General features: G+C 38.0%; 2 protein-coding genes and 1 long non-coding RNA gene across 5 annotated transcripts in view; 2 read left to right on the top strand and 1 right to left on the bottom strand.

Annotated features, from left to right (window-relative positions):
- Window positions 1-16354, bottom strand: part of LOC143360565 (uncharacterized) — a 272755-nt gene that overhangs the window by 74940 nt on the left and 181461 nt on the right. The gene's annotated exons all lie outside the window — the stretch shown is intronic.
- On the top strand, window positions 505-3729 carry LOC143360249 (palmitoyltransferase ZDHHC6). Its single transcript, XM_076798933.1, has 7 exons — window positions 505-884; window positions 1195-1376; window positions 1464-1548; window positions 1623-1897; window positions 1967-2179; window positions 2264-2451; window positions 2605-3729. Exons 1-7 carry the CDS (start codon window positions 830-832, stop codon window positions 2741-2743), a joined length of 1137 nt encoding a protein of 378 aa, XP_076655048.1. The 5' UTR covers window positions 505-829; the 3' UTR covers window positions 2744-3729.
- LOC143360250 (putative defense protein 3) lies at window positions 3860-11977 on the top strand. Of its 3 annotated transcripts, none has more exons than XM_076798936.1 (5): window positions 3860-4264; window positions 4704-4949; window positions 9900-10107; window positions 11319-11390; window positions 11555-11977. In XM_076798936.1, the coding sequence occupies exons 2-4, from the start codon at window positions 4727-4729 to the stop codon at window positions 11380-11382; spliced, it is 495 nt and encodes a 164-aa protein (XP_076655051.1). In that variant the 5' UTR covers window positions 3860-4264; window positions 4704-4726; the 3' UTR covers window positions 11383-11390; window positions 11555-11977. The 3 variants fall into 3 exon arrangements, with proteins under 3 accessions (XP_076655051.1, XP_076655050.1, XP_076655052.1); XM_076798935.1 differs by lacking the exon at window positions 3860-4264 and adding an exon at window positions 4276-4353; XM_076798937.1 differs by lacking the exon at window positions 3860-4264 and adding an exon at window positions 4276-4353 and having other exon boundaries at window positions 11560-11977.

A 16354-nucleotide genomic window follows, 5' to 3' on the forward strand; every position in this document is an offset into this window, starting at 1 on the left:
GATTGGCGTACTTTGACAATTGCCGTAGGTACTTTAGACTCTCGCGCATACCCCCCTAATATTTTCGAACCATATTCGTGGCAGATTAATTAGTTATTAATTTTTTTTTAAAGGCTTGTTGAGTTTACTATTGCATTCCCTACTTCCAGGTGTCATCGGTAGGTGGCGGTGTTCGTTTGTCTGTCGATAACATTTGTCTACCAGTTTGAGCGTTTTACCGCTGCTAGGAATGGCGCTAAATGCAAATTTTATATAGTAAATGATTTCTGCCGAAATTTGCATTGCATCCAACGGCCAACGCGGCAAGAATCATTTCGAATTCCATTCGCTCGTTATATTTTTATTAATTTATTTCCTTTAGGCATTATACAGTTAATAAATGATTTGATATAATATTATTTCCTTTTCTTTGTCGAATCTTCTCATGATAAAGATCCTCTGTACTATGTATGGGTCGTTGAAAATATTTTTTAGACTCCACGACGAGTAGCCTATCCTGCACCGTGTCTGTGGTTGAACACTCTCGCATGGTTCGTCTGTACTAAAAAGAATGTCGTTTAATAAATTCATACATTCTTGAATATGTAACCAATAACGCACATAAATGATTCCATCGAACGAGAATAAATAAATCGTTAATGTTCGAAGGATATTCGACATTGGTGCCAACATTGAGGCATATGAATCGTAACGGAATGTGTCACCGAGACAACACTTCTAAATACAGATTTAATAAAGAATCGAAAGAATTGTTCGCTCGAAACAATCACACTGGGTACCTGATTACGAGAAATTAAGAGCTAATTTACGATAGTTTCATGGTGACGGCATGGGTGTTAATCCATTAAAGAAAATATGCCATTGGGGGCCGCTTACTGCTCTCGGTAGGTGAATTCGAGATATAATCTTCGATGTATTATTGCGTTTATAATGAATGACTATCCTCGTTTAAATGGACCCAGCGAAGTGTTAAGATTTCGAATGAAATGTTAACACTTTGGTCGAGTCCCGTTCTCGTGCCTGGAAGAAATAAATCAGAATCGTATCGCCTACATAAACTTGCTAGATGACAGCTTCCATTTTGTTTTGTATAAATTACGATAAGAGCGCGCGAAATTCAAATTTTTATAAACGCTTCAATAGTATGTAGATACTTGTAAATTACTTTCGTTAATAATTCTTGATGTTTTTCAGGGATTATAAAGATAATCACTTTGATGACGGTACATTGTAGTAGACAATGCTGGCCACCACAGGAGAGTTTGTTTGGAACAATTAATTTCATGCTTTTCTTTTGTCTCAGTGGATCTACACTCTTCCATTTCATCACTTCTATTTATGAAGGGCCAGGTTATCTCCCTATAAAATGGATGCCGGTAGTGTGCAACCATGATAGTCATATATGTTACTCCATATCATAATATTACATGTGTATATTAAATTAATTTATTGCTCCTTTTCAGGAAAAAGCTATAGACATTCAATTTTTACAGTACTGTTCTGTATGCGAAGGCTACAAAGCACCGAGATCTCATCACTGCAGAAAGTGTGAGATTCTGTAGACCACGAATCTATCTATCGCAAATGCAATCGAGTCTGCTTACTCAGTTTCTGATTTTCAGGTGGTCGTTGCGTAATGAAAATGGACCATCACTGTCCATGGATAAACAATTGTGTAGGACATCTTAATCACGGGCATTTTACAGCTTTTCTGGCGAGTGCAGTTAGTGGTTGCTGCGTTTCCACATTTACTTTAATCTCTTGGGTGATGACCGTGTTATCTTTGAAACCACTAGCATTTCCTCCACCTTCCGTATTTGTTCTAATAATAGTAATCGTCAGCATTGGTCTGTCGATTGGAGTTGTATTCGCTGTTGGGACGTTACTCTATTTTCAGGTAAAACTTGAATAGAATCTTTCCCATCTAATTTGAACAAATACATAACCATTTATCAAAATCACGCAGATGCTGGCTATCGTTAAAAATCGAACGGAAATCGAAGCTTGGATTACCGAGAAGGCTCATTATCGCAGATTTGGAAGCACAGATAAATTTATTTACCCATATTCGAAAGGATGGCGTTTCAATGTTCGACAAGTTCTTACATGGGACTGCACACCAGTCGGAAATGGAATTTACTGGCCTGTGATCGAAGGATGTGACCAATATACCTTAACGGTACTCTCCTGTTTATATAATTACAAGTAGAATTATTTGTCGAATGTGATAGTGGATTTAAAATTTGATGACTTCATATTTCAGCAAGAACAATTAGCTCAGAAGAAAGACAAACGGAAGAAAGCCAAATCTTATAGAGTCGTAGAAGAATTCTCTGGATCACGATTAACATGGAGACACGGCTGGGGAGTGTTTTTCCATCCACCTTGCACTGATGAACCCCGAATTAAACTTAGTATCGGAGACATTGTAATTGTAACACGGTGGAGGAAGTACGTACCTGAAATTTATGCAACATTATTATATTATTATCTCAATTGAATAAAATAAAATCAAGTGAAATTGGCTTCAATCGAATAAAACATATTGAATACGTATTGAAGATTACACGTTAAGGGTGCTAAAAAATTCTTAAAAAATTACAGGTATTGGTTGTTTGGGGAAAGGAAAGAGGACGACCACAAGGAGAAGCAACCACGCCAGAAGGGTTGGTTTCCACGTACCTGTGCGATCGAGATGATCGAGAACGAAGCGTATTCTCCATCATCCGCGAAATCGAATTGAAACATTCCTTCTGAACAAGTAGAGTTTTAACACGTATTTATAGATTTGTCGTTGTACGGACGATGATATATTTCTCTAGCGTTTTGTATGCAAGCCTCTGGCTACGGATGAGTGTTTCTACTTGTTTGAATAATTTAAACGCGCGGTAACTTCTACGTAGATTAAACGCCGAGGCACTAACCGGCCGGTATATATTTATTGTGCTAACGAGAAACCGGGAATTTCATAAAACGAGAAGAATTAGCACAAAGAAAGAGGTCCTAATATATCTTTACTACTCGATGTGTAACTTACGTCTTTGAGTGTGTGTAACGAATAAACCTTTTCATATTTTTGTATATTTAGACGGAGACTGTTGTGTTCATTACACACTCGCGGGTGTATATATTTTAAATAGAACTAAGTCCACTGTACATATTTATTGAATGATACACGCCTCTCGGATTCATGTAGAGAAAAAGAGGAGAGAATGAATTTGCAATAGTCTACCGATCGATGATTACATTGGTCACTCGAAAACCCCATCAGCACGTGCGATTTTATCAACAGTTTGTAATCGGCGAATGAACGGCTCACTGGTAACAGCGTACCAGCCGTTCATGCTACAGTGAACTTTTCTGCTTTATGTTGCGTCGCCCTGGAAGCTCGTGGAAAATCAATAACACTGTGAAAAGTAACACACCATGCTTTCGTACAGACGTACAATTACCGGCGTGTAACGCGTGATTCATGCACATTCCTGTGTTCCCTGAATCCATTTCATTCGAACGCGAATCACACGCAACCCGAGCTTAATCTATTTTTTAACGAACCTGCATTTGTTAATTACAGTCAGCTGATCGTCGTTAGACTGCGGATCTTTATGCGACAAATAATTCTTAGCTCTAACAAATCTAACACGAGATATTGTTCAATCATTCTGAAGCGTTTCGCTTACCTGTTTTCGAAATTAATGCATAAAATTCACAGTCTAATATAATTTAATAAATTATTAGAGAACATGCATTTATAACTGTTGTTTATGTTGTCTTCGAAACCATTATGGATATACATTCTTTTTTTAAACGCGACAGAGGGAGGGGGTATCAATTTACGGTAAAATAGAGTTTTGGAAAGATTTTTTTATTATGATTGTTAAAGCTCATACTTACTTGAAACATTATTTCAATTCTAGATAGTGGCGATAGAGTTAGGCGACGAATGTTTGCAATTAAGGATGACAAATAAATAAAAACATTGTCAGTTAAAATTCATTTTATTAAATAGTCGAAGTAGTGATCCTTTAAAAAAAAAAATTAGTAATTAGAATGTAGAGTTTCCCAGTTTTTTTTTACCGTGGCTATTTGGTAACATTGACATAGCTAACAAGCTGTTACATGGCAAAGATCAGAACGCGACACGCAATCGTTGCTTCAACCATCGACGAAGGGATTGGAGTGAAAGTGACAATTAGCAAAAGTGAATTGAACTAGCCTTTTATGATTCCATGGTGGGATCCCGCCACGTTTGACTAGCTTTCTGGTGATCCTTTCAGTTTCTTTCAAACTGTGTCCTGCGCGACAGCTCCGAATTCAGTGTCAATTCTTTTTATTCAAATCAGTTTGATTACTGTAAGTGCTGAAGAAACAACAATCTCGAACAACGAGAGTGCTAAGTTCTCGTAGAGCAAACACACATCCACACTCCAATTAAAGGAATCGCAAAAAGATTTTATTAATCGTCCAACGTTTACAATTAATCATCCCTTTTCTTTATATAGTTTAAAGCAATAAATAAATAATAATAATCATCCCTTTGAACTGATTTTTGTGAAGAAGTCCGAGACCCCTTTAGTATAATTTTGACAATGAATTTTCCCAACGTTAGCCACCTGATTCTTTCAAACGATGATAGATAGTATAATTCTGAGCTTCTTAATTGAATTTGGAAGTGCTCCCCTAATTAATTTCGCCCATTCTAGAGGAAATCTTGTGCTCGAGAAGAATGTGTTTGACTACGAGAAGCTTAGCAATCTACAGCCTAATCGCGGCTTCCTTGGCCCTTTTCGCTGACTGTTTCCCCGATGGAGCACCTGTGGACACCTGCGTGAAACCGACTCGCCCTAACGAGCCTAATCACGGCCAAGCTAGGTCGCAACCCTTGGACACCAACCCTTATGAGTTCACCGCTTCGGCCTCGCAATACAGTCCTAATTCTCAGATAAGCAGTAGGTCAAATTTACTTATAAATAATCATTCATATAGACCATTTAATCTTAATATCTACTTAAAGGCATACATTCTAAATTTTGCATTATAGGCACAGATCAAAAAAAAAAAAAAAAATTAAAAACCGCGACCTTCACCTTTTCCTTCGAAATTCCGAGCAAATAGTAATTTCAAAAAATGTTTCACATCTGGCAAAATAATTCCTTTAACATCTAGAAAAAAATTCAAGTGGTTCATTTGGAAAAAGTTAAAGGTTGTCCACTTAGTTTTGCCCCCCGGGGTGCATAGTGTTGCAACTGTCTTGTCGAAAGTATTTTGTAAGTTGGAAGAGGGAGTTTGGTGTCCGCGGAGCCTGGAGCGAATCCTGGACAATGGATCGGCAAAGGTGATTAGGTGTTCCGTGTCAGTCGAGCCCGTTTTGTATCCTCCGTGGCGAAATTATCGGTATGACGGGATGATCGGCGTGAAAAAGAAGAACGCATTCCGAGGTCGGCGTGGAACAATCGATCCAATCAGCGTGGATACGGTGGAATATGGCACCCCGGTTCCGAAACGTTAACAATCGTGCATTCTGCGGTTCGCGGGCTCGGTTCTGCATGTGCAATCGACGGAATAATAGCGAGCGCGAGATTTGCCGGTAGAAAGAATTCCGTTCGCGTGTACGTACGTCTCGGTAGGCACTATTATACTGGACGTTCCAGCAGGAACGATGCGACTGGCAAAACAGTAGATTCTGCGAAAAAAACCGAGTCAAAAATGTGGAATAAAATTTTTTAATACGAAGCTCTGTCTTCGAGAATGGCCGCCAAGCGAGTCCAAGTAGAAACAGTAAGTCGTGATCAGACGCACAGTAGACATTCCATCCCCTAATAAATAAATTATTGAAATCCTAAGGCAATTCTGTGTGTGATTATTATCCGAAGGCAATTCTGTGTGTGATCATTAAACTCGTATCAACAATCGTGCTCTTATAATTTTTACTAGATATTAAAAACCATCGTTTCATATTTATTTCATCATATCAGGTTTTATATTTATTTTTGTCTGATTTGCTACTATATCGCCAAGAAAATTCGAGAAAAAAAGGTTGAATGATGTGGGACGGACGAGGGTTGAAGAGTCATCGAACACGCGTCAGTAGATACAGCAAGCCATGGTCAGACAATGCCTATTCAACGGCGCTCCTGCTTCGCGACTTTTCAGTAGCATTTTTTCGAAAAACAAAGGCGATGTACGAACAAATTTCACTCTATTCACTCGACCACGAAATCTCATGTATCGCAGGTAAAAATAAATATTATGAATAAACGAATAAGAAACAAATAAGCCATACAGTTCGGTCTCTTTTTACACGATTATTTTTCTGCGGTTCTTGAACACGGACGATTTTTAATATATTTCTGTAACTTGCGTTTCATGAAAATTGGTTCGATGAAATGGAAATTATTTTTAAACAGACAAGATGTCTGTCTAAAATGTATTCTAGATTTGGTTTTTCTTTGAAACTACAGTTGTAATACTACGAGTACTAGGTCATTGTGTAGGTACACGAAATTCTCAGTCCTGAGACTTCTTATCAGACGATATTCAACCTACTCGGGTTTCTGCGAGCCCGGTGTTCCGTATTTTAAGCTAGCCGAGCTTCTTCGAGCCATTTTCCTTTTAACCTTTTCACTTGTAAATTAATTGGTAGATGAATACATTTAAGGGAGCGGTTGAAGCTGAAGAAGTTGCTTGCGAGGGCGCTTAAGAGAAGTGCGAGACTGTAAAATAGGATTCGTCGAGAGGAATAAAGAACGCTTAGTCGATTCAGGCCCTTGCAATGTGATACATAAAGTTTTGATCTTAATTAAGAGATCCGGAGAAATGTACTTTCATTCGAACATAAAATTGCATTCCTTCCTCGTCTTACATTGTACGCGTAACACAGTGTTAAGTGCAATTTTGAGTTCAAGTACTGTACCTTATGGGTGTAACATAAAATTTTTATTGCATATTTACGAGTTAAAAATGTGTTTTCCTTCTGGTTGAACGTAAACTTGCATTCCTGTCTGTCCTGTATCGTACAGCATATATATTTTTTATTCGGTGTTGCGAGACCAATTATATTATTCGTCACGGACTAATTATTCATAATTACGCTCTCGTAAAATCTTTTTTCAAGTTTAATGCGTTTTTGGACGTTCGCAATTTTTTCCCCTCTTTTTTTAAGCACGCTGTACAATGATCGAGCGAAATTAACATCGTTGCGGTCCCAATTAAAACGGGAAAGGCAAACTTAGCATTCTCTATTTATATCTAACAATGCAGAATGCGTTCCACTACGCAGCGTAGCCTACCCACGCAATCCTTTATTCAAAGTTCATATGTCAATGTGCATGTTTTCTGGGCACATAAAATACACAATCAGACAGTTGTCCTTACTTTAACGTTTCGCGTTGCAATTGGCTACGCGAAGTAAGAAAATATTTTATTACACAATAAAATTTGAAAGTGTAACTGGTCCTTGAATATTGCAATGGTTAGAACTGTAAGCGGTGCGGTATCGTAAACTATAATACAGTGCAGTATGGCATTATTTTAGAACCTGCGACAAAAAGTTTCATTTACTGTGCACTTCAATTGTTTTCATTTTTTTCTTGATATTTGAAACAAATCTTTTTACTAAATTCACTGGGAGGTGACTGATTAAAGATTTCTTCATTCATAATCTACTATTATAAATATTATTTATTACTATGGTACACTTAATTTAATCTGCAGTACTACACCATTACTACACTACTACTACTATACTACTACCATAATCTACACTTAAAAATTGAACAATAAAAGTAAAATAATCAAAAATATATTAAACATAGTACTAATAGAATCGTTAATAATTTTAACAAGACAGCAATATCATTTTTTTCATTTATTGTTTACTATTGTGATCAAAATCGTGCAGAAGTGTTAAAGCAAAATGTACAATTTTGTTACTATAATATGCGACGCGGAATTAAATTTGTGCGACTGAAATTTATTATTGGCAGTGGCGACAGAATAGATACTTCGTAAACTATGGTATATTATGGTCGTAAATTGAAAATTTTGTGTCCCGAAAGGAAGCGTGGATCGAACTGTGACTGTCTCCCTTTTGGCGATGCTCTTTATGTTCTTTTTAGGACGTCGCTTTTGTATACCGAGTCTAATGCTGCGTATCGATCGGAAATTATAATGAAAATGTAACACAGTACGAACACTGCGGAACACGTTCGAACACCAATATTGCACGAGATAAGCACGCCAGCATTAATTAAACAAGCTCGCTTATTAAAGCTCGTTATAAAGAAAGATAAAGAAATTAACGATGTTACACGCCACCGGGAAATTCCCCAAAAAATACAAACGAAATTATTAATAGCTTAATAATCAATTACTACACCAAAAATTTCGAATTAGTTGTTCCAATTTTACTTGTTCCATTTAATTCTGTTTATTTGAATTCTTATTCAATTAAATTCATTTTATTTAATTCTGTTTATTTAAACTTTGATTCGATTAAATTCATTTTATTTGTTTTATTTCAATTTTTATTCGATTAAATTAAGCCCTCTCGATATTTTGTAAAAATGCAATATTGTTTGCAGTTTGCAAGGAGACTTTTTTTTTTTTTAAACTTCACTCGTAAATAAAAATTATCGAAGAGATAATAAAGTTTATTTAACGACGATTATTGGACAATAAAATTTATTTAACTGCAATTCTTGATCAGACAGTCTCTGATAGTAAAATTTATTTCGCGATAATCCTTGGTCATAAAATTTATTCGGCGATAATCCTTGATCAGATAATAATCGAACAATAAAATTGATTTAACGGCAATCATTAGGCACAATAAAAATTGACCTACAATCCTTGAAGCAGATAATTATATTTATTTAACAATAATCCTTGGAAATTTTATTTGACGACAATCGTTGCACAGTAAAATTTCTTTAACGTTAATCGTTAATCGATAGCTGGGCTAATTCAGATGGAAATTAAGCGCAGAATTCATTTCGGTAAAAGCAGTCATAAAATGAAACTAATCTGAATCGCGCATGGTTAAGAATGACTGTGACATAACGCGGTAGAACAACCTTGAACGCCTGATTCCTTTTTTTTTTTTGAGAAACTTTCGAAGAACGAAGTTTCTTCAAGTTACTCAATTGCTCGGGGGTTCGAACTTAATTATGCGAGAACCTTCTAGCCATTCTTTCGCTATTTGCATAAAAAGGCAACAACGATCGAAAGTTGCGTGTTGTTCGGAACTGCTTTCGGAAAATTACTTTAAAAATGAGACTCCTTGGAAGATCGCGAAAGGGAAAGTTGTAATTCAACTTTGTGGGAGTCGGTGAGAGAGTCTGCTTCAGAGAAGATGGCCGATCCTTCTGCAAAATAGTATTTTTCCATTGCAAAAAGCAAATCCGAAAGAAACGTGATATCTAGGAATTTTTTCCCGAAAATAGCACATCTTTACGCACGCATAACTTTCGAACTACTGATCTCCTAGGATTGAAACTTGGATTTTCGGCATTTTCTCGCAAAAATATACAGAATTACATAAAAAACAGTTACAAATTCCTGGTTCCCTGAAGTAAAGTTTAGCTCAAAAATGACATTCTATTATTTTCTACCTAAGAAAGGGAATAAATTATCTTACTCCAGTCTGTTACAACAGCTCTCTTGATAGTTGTAATAATTAAATTTTTGAAAATGATGAAACAATTTTAAAATAATGTTTAACATAACTATACCTGACAGTTACGTATCCAATAGTGATTTGGCCGGTATTTTAACGGTATGGATTTTCTGGTTTTATTTTTCGGCCGGAAAGTTACGTGTTCGCGTGTTTCATCATTCCGTAGTCACCAAGATGTAGCGAAGACTGACAATGAAGAACGGAATTTCTTTCTTCGTTGCAGTATCCATCAGCGGCTCGACGTTCAAAGGATTTTTCCTGCAGGCACGTGACCCTGAGACAGACAAATGGATCGGTTCCTGGGCTCAAACCGAGAACACGAACACCCATCCTGAATGCAGCGCCGTGACACACGCCGATCCACATGCAAAACAGCACGCAACACTTATTTGGAATGCACCGCCGAACGCGCACGGAAGAGTATACTTCACGTAAGTAACAACCTCTTTGTCCGCGATTAGGCGTGCACGAGGTCCGTCAAGATTTCATGGCTAAATTTCATTTTTTATTCACGTGTTCATTACCTCCGTCACACGTACAGTCACTCCCATAATTTCACTGCGGATCGTTACGCAAAATATAAATTCTCTGCATCAATAGACACATTTTTTCTTTTCTTTAATGACCCTGGTAAATTAAAAATAATCGACGTTCTCAGATTCTAAGGAATTCCCTGTCGAAATGATTTACTTCTGATTTGATCATTTACGATTACCGAAGTCACCAAAATTTTTTAATAATCCTCCTTCGTCACACACTACAGTGCAAATTGTCCTCGGTCTGAATAAATTGTTAACATTCTCGTGGCTTGTTTCAACATTTTCGCCGACAAGTGTACTAAAAAAAAAAAAAAATAGCAGTTGAATCTGTTCGACGATTTTCCGGAGGATTTACAAAACGCGTGACACGGATACGGAATGGGCGAAAATGGGGGATAAAAAAAAAGGAGGAAATTTAGCAGACAGGTCCGGTCGGCTTTTCCGTGGAAAAAAAAAGTTGCTGTTCGGGCTCGCGATTCAAACGAGCTATTCCGCAATTCAGCCGGTTCCTTTCAGGCCGCCACGTGAACTTTCTGACCTATTATGTTCTCGGGAAATTCGCTGGCTTATTAGCAAGCCTACCGCGAGCGCGTTCAATTCGCGAGCGATCGTGCGGCAGGAGCAATTATTTCCGTCGACCGACGCGGCACAATTAATCTTATCGCGTTATCCCGTCGTTCAAGTGCAGATCCTTCGAACGGCCAAATCGCCACGTGTATCAACCGAGAAGTCCGATTTTTTTCACTCCATTTGTACCATTTTCAACAGCAGAACTGCCGGATGGGTCAAAATGACTTGTCTCTAATTTCTATTTTTTCTTTTATTGAGCTCATTTCTAATTTCTTCTTTTATGACTGAAAATAATAAGCAGACAGCGAATTTTATTGAAGCATTAGAAGAATTTAGAAATACTGTGACAATATTTTGGAGCTATTAAACATGGGGTAAGGGACCCTATTACTGTGGGGGTAAAATAAAATATCATATTTTCAGGATGAATTGTGTGAATTGTAAATATTTTAAAAATTAGGCCAATAGGAGATTCACATATAAATTGAATTAATTTAAACTGAAATAATAAGCTTGTTTTTTTTTGTTTGAAGCGGTACCATTTTGAAGGAGTATGCCACCTTCTGGTCCCACGTGGTAGCCACACCTAGGCAATAAGCAACTATGTACGTATCGTTATAAAATTATTAGCTAACGATTGAAATTTACCATAATCTATTCCTACTATATTTTAACACAGTGATTTAAATTCAATTCAATGTACAATTTACATTTAATGTATCGCTACGATATTTTCATTTAAGTTTAAATTAAAAATGATATTTCTCAGTCTAGGTTTTCTAAGGCTCAGAACACTGTGATTCGCAGATCTTCGAGAAGAGGCGGTGCCTTCGAGAAACCCATGAACCGTAGAGATTAACATCTAATGTACATTTTTATACAGCCCAATAATTTTAAACGTAAACGAACGTTAATGTTTAACACGATTACAAATATCCCACTAGTTTTGAGTTTATATTGTGGTCCCATTTATAACGTTACAATAAAAAATATTTAAAGAACAAGGCAATTTGTATCGCATAAGTGAAGTGACGTCTGATTCTTGAATGCAGCGTTCATGTCTGGAAATTGCTAACGCACGTATGCGGCAATATAGTGGCTCTAATAATTCTTCGATTCAGTTGCTATACATTACTTTCCGAATGGCTCGAGCGGGCCAAAAGGTGAGTCAAGCGAACCACGATCCAAGGCCCGTTGTAGTTTCACAGGTTCACGTTCCTGCGAATGAAAAAAAAAAAGAAAAAATTCATGTTCACGTTGAAGTGACTTTCTACATTCAACGTGCATAGCTCTCGCATAGTTGAGAGAAGGTTTTCGATCTGTCAGATGCAGTTGCGTAACACTCGATTGATCGTTCGAGCATATATCACACGCGACCTGTTCACCGACGGCAATACGTTTCGCCTAAGGCAACTTTTAATTCCATAATCGCGTAATATTCGATCCGCTGGGAGAGCGTGCGAGAGAGAGAGAGAGAGAGAGAGAGAGGGGTGGACGTGAAAAGTTTCACTGTTCGCATATTAATGAAGAAAAAGTAGACCGGGATCGATTCCAGTGAAAAGATGGAGTGCGGAGCGATGGACGTTTCTTTCTAAATTAATTATGGCTCACGGTCTGCTCCATTCTGTACATCGCAAACGTTAATTCTTATTTTCAATTTCAATTACAAACGTTCATTTGAATTTCAGTTCATACGTTTGTTAAAACACGTTCTTAACGGTATTTTATTGAGATTCGTTCGTCTCATTGCACCTAATGCACAACCATAAAATTAATCACTGGGGAAGCCAGATGATGCTATCTAGAATAATTCCAATTAGAATAGCGCTGACTGATGATTATTGTTACGGCAATTTTAAGAACTGAAATCCAAGCACGATGTTCGAGTACCAACAACGATAAATTCTGGCAGACAATACGAAAGTTTCTCGGTTCAGTTTCATCAAACATGCGCCGGTGCATCCTTAAGGGACTCCGGCGCCAAGGTAACTAGGATCCACGTGGTAACCCCGTGCATTAATTATTAACAGAAACTTTGCCCGGAAGCAGACGGAGGAAATGTATTCGCTGACAACAAAGGGGAAGTAAAAATGGGATTCCTTCAGCTTTGAGACAGTCCTCAAGTCGGAGAATGGCACTCAGGAATGGCCCTCGGTTTCGCTAGTCGTGATTAAGCCGTCTTTCAAATTGATGCTTCTAAACAGCATAATAAATTTTGATTTATTTCAGCCTCGTGAAATGGTAAAAGTATAAACTCAGCATCTCGTAATTTCTACGAGAAATCAGCATTTCAAAACTATTTTATTTTTTAAAATTCGGCTTCGAGGCTAAAAATTCTGAAAAAATTCACAGATGTGCATACAAATAGCTAAAATAAGCCTGACTTTTTTCAGAATTTTCAATTGAAGGGAGCAAGAGAAATTACGGCAAAACCCACCCCATTGCTACCCCCCACATCGACACAGAGGGTTGGAAATTGGCACAAAGTATTTTCTCCTTATCCGGCCACACCCTTTGTCAATCATTTGTGAACACATTGGCCAACAGATTGTTTAAACAATACCGACCCAGTGAATTGCGGAGTACAGCGCCTCTCCGCGGACAGACTCGCGGATCAGTGCGGAGAAAGAGTTGATTTGAAAATTCCAAAGCTTCCCTTATGAGAATGACCCAGTTTTGGCATAGCGAGGCATAGCGAGGACTTACGTAACCCTGTCTCGCGATCCTTTTGCACTTGTAGAAGCGTGCTGGGTTCCATTAACGGCATCCGGTGAGGAAATGTCGGAACCTCCTTTGGGAGCATGCTGCGACTCGCCTTTACCGTATCAGTCGACATGTCCCAGTATGGGACCAGTAATCGCGCTCCTTAAACACCAGCCGAGATCGAACGGGTTCCCTTCCGATACATTAAATTCCTCCATTTTGTCGACTACGGGAGACGATAAGGAGAGCCTGCGAATGTACCCCGAGGCCGTGCTCCGGCCTGCAGACGTTGAACCTTCCTGTCGTTTTTAGAGGCAACAGTTAGAAATATTTAGCACGAACCTGGGTTTTCACTCTAGATCACTTGGCCACCTGTGTGTGTTTATCTGAAAATGTACCGAGAGAAAATGCGATTCAAAGCTGGTGCCCTATTAACTGTCCTTTTCCATGATTATAGATACGCGAGCTTGTTTGATCCTTCCTGGTCCAAAGTTGATCGCTTAGAACTAAAACATATAGGTGAAGAAATATTAGCATATTTCATGAAATAACATACTCCTGACATTTTTCTGATTAAAATGATACCAAACACGATACTATTTGGATAATATTTACTCGTTTAATCCACGATTTAGTGGAACCTCTGCTATCCGAACGAACCAGAGAGTGATCACTGTATTGTTGATTAAACATGTATCCACAATCCAAACTGTGTCGTGTTTGGACTCATTTCAATCAGCAAAATGCCCCCGATATGTTGGTAAAATTCCCATAAAGAAATAGTCGAGAACCTCTGTTATCCGAACTGTTCAGAGAGGTTCCACTGCGTGGTGGATTAAACAAGTACCCACAATCCAAACTGTGTCGTGTTTGGACTCATTTCAATCAGAAAAATGCCCCCGATATGTTGGTAAAAGTCCCATAAAGAAATAGTCGTGAACCTCTGTTATCCGAACTGTTCGGAGAGGTTCCACCGCATGGTGGATTAAGCAAGTATTTGTACTCCAAATTGTGTCATGTTTGGACTCATTTCAATCAGAAAAACGTCACGATTACAAAAATTATTACAAATAAACTGTAATATACATTTACAATACTTTTAAAAAATATAATGCAATACTTTTTTGACACGACTATTGGATCTACGAGTGACTGGATGGTCCTCGTGCTGATGATACCGGTGCTTCCTAGCTCTCGGAGGCAATAGTGTCGACGTCCACAATACAAGGGTCATCGGATGACTATCAGCAGCTTACAATCGTGTAGCATGGCGGTCAGTTGTTGAGTTAGGGGGTCGTCGCTATCGCGTCCAGTAAAAGGTTCGTTTAGTTAGCTAGCTGGTTGGACGATATTTGCTCGCGAGTCACGTTTTACGCTCGCGGCGTTGCGGGGCGGGACGATAGACAATTACGTCAAACGAGCTTCGTCGGTGCCATAATTCAGTGTCTGTTGCGGAAACACGTGTTCTCACGGTGGTTTGGTCATTTTCGTTCGGGCATTAGCGCAGCCTAATCGCCGCGGGGATTTGAACCCCTTAGGACGAATTAATGTGAAATGGCGAAAATATTAAGCCCTTCGACTTTTCGACTTTTTTGAAATAGTAATTTTGCTCTCTCTCTCTCTCAGTTGTTTCTTTAAGTGTTTAGCAGGATTTATGTTATGGGAACATTTTCGATTGGACCGCGTATTTTCAACATTTTATTTCGATTTTACAGTTGAGAAAAGCTGACTTGATCCTGAAGTGCCAAAGAGGTCAGACCTAACTTCACAGCTAAAATTGCTATACTATTATACAACTCGAAACAATTTTCACTTTTTTAAATCCTTTCGTGCTGAACAAATTGTGAAAAATTTTTTTAAATTCCACGTTTTCCTGTTTATAAAATGTTCTAGATTGGATCGAATTTCTGAAGTGAAAAGTAGAAATAGAAATAAAAATAGCTGTTTCAATAGAAAAAGTTCCAACTAATCTAAAGTGATATTTTTAATACATAACAGCAATATTTCAAGTTTGCATGGCACGTGCTGCCAACGCAGTGCTGTAACATAATTTTAAATAAGGGAGTGTGTTCAATAGATTCGTTTTTCGATCGTCAAGTAAAAGTAAAGATGAAAATAGAACGATTTTTTGTGACTGGCTTTATTGGGAATTTATGGTTGGAGGCGGCGTAGAAATATACTTCGACAAACATTGATAAAAAGTTCGTGATCCCGTATCGCGAGTTTCGATCGACAGGTATCAATGCTTTATCCGAGCAGCCTTCCTCTCGCGATTGGACGATGATTGTTCGACATGATACTGTCTGGTGATATGTTAGGAAATATTTCTAGTTGGTAATATTAACAATTTTATACTTAATACACGACCTGAGTATTTCAATTAAACTTAAACTTGAGAGTTAATTTTTATTGCAATTTATTAAGTAAACCAAACTTGTTTATGCTCTACGATATCTAAAAAGATTACAAAAGTGGTAGTAAAGCTGTAGTAAATCCTGTCTTTCCTATTCGTTTATTATTAACGCTCGCATGACGATGGCTGGGTCTGCGGTGGCAGAAGACATGCGTGTGGATCTCGACTACCTTTTTATCTCTGAGTGGTGTGGGTCACGCGAGACCCAGACACCGGCAACTACGATCAGTCATGCGAGGGTCAAATAAGTGTGCTCTAATTTTGCGTGACATTTACGAACACTGACAGTCAGTTAATCAGATCGTTTTTTCCCAACTCTTTCGTGCAGTCATCAAGGGGTAGTGGTAGCAAGAAATGAAGACATTAATCATAATCAAAAATTTTCAACCTTAGGGCTGCCTTACCTGAACCTTTTCAATAACCATAAATCCTTCGTACCTCCCTCTACCTTAC

This window comes from Halictus rubicundus, chromosome 13 (assembly GCF_050948215.1).
Source record: "Halictus rubicundus isolate RS-2024b chromosome 13, iyHalRubi1_principal, whole genome shotgun sequence".
In the NCBI taxonomy this organism is placed as follows: Eukaryota; Metazoa; Arthropoda; class Insecta; order Hymenoptera; family Halictidae; genus Halictus; species Halictus rubicundus.

Bases quoted from the DNA above. Each gene is read 5' to 3' on its own strand.
- LOC143360249 (XM_076798933.1), top strand. From the start codon at position 830: ATGGGTGTTAATCCATTAAAGAAAATATGCCATTGGGGGCCGCTTACT. The intron at 1,898-1,966 runs GTAAAACTTGAA...AAAATCACGCAG, and splicing joins GGACGTTACTCTATTTTCAG to ATGCTGGCTATCGTTAAAAA. The intron at 2,180-2,263 runs GTACTCTCCTGT...TTCATATTTCAG, and splicing joins GTGACCAATATACCTTAACG to CAAGAACAATTAGCTCAGAA.
- LOC143360250 (XM_076798936.1), top strand. From the start codon at position 4,727: ATGTGTTTGACTACGAGAAGCTTAGCAATCTACAGCCTAATCGCGGCT. The intron at 4,950-9,899 runs GTAGGTCAAATT...TCTTCGTTGCAG, and splicing joins TCCTAATTCTCAGATAAGCA to TATCCATCAGCGGCTCGACG. The intron at 10,108-11,318 runs GTAAGTAACAAC...TTTTGTTTGAAG, and splicing joins CACGGAAGAGTATACTTCAC to CGGTACCATTTTGAAGGAGT.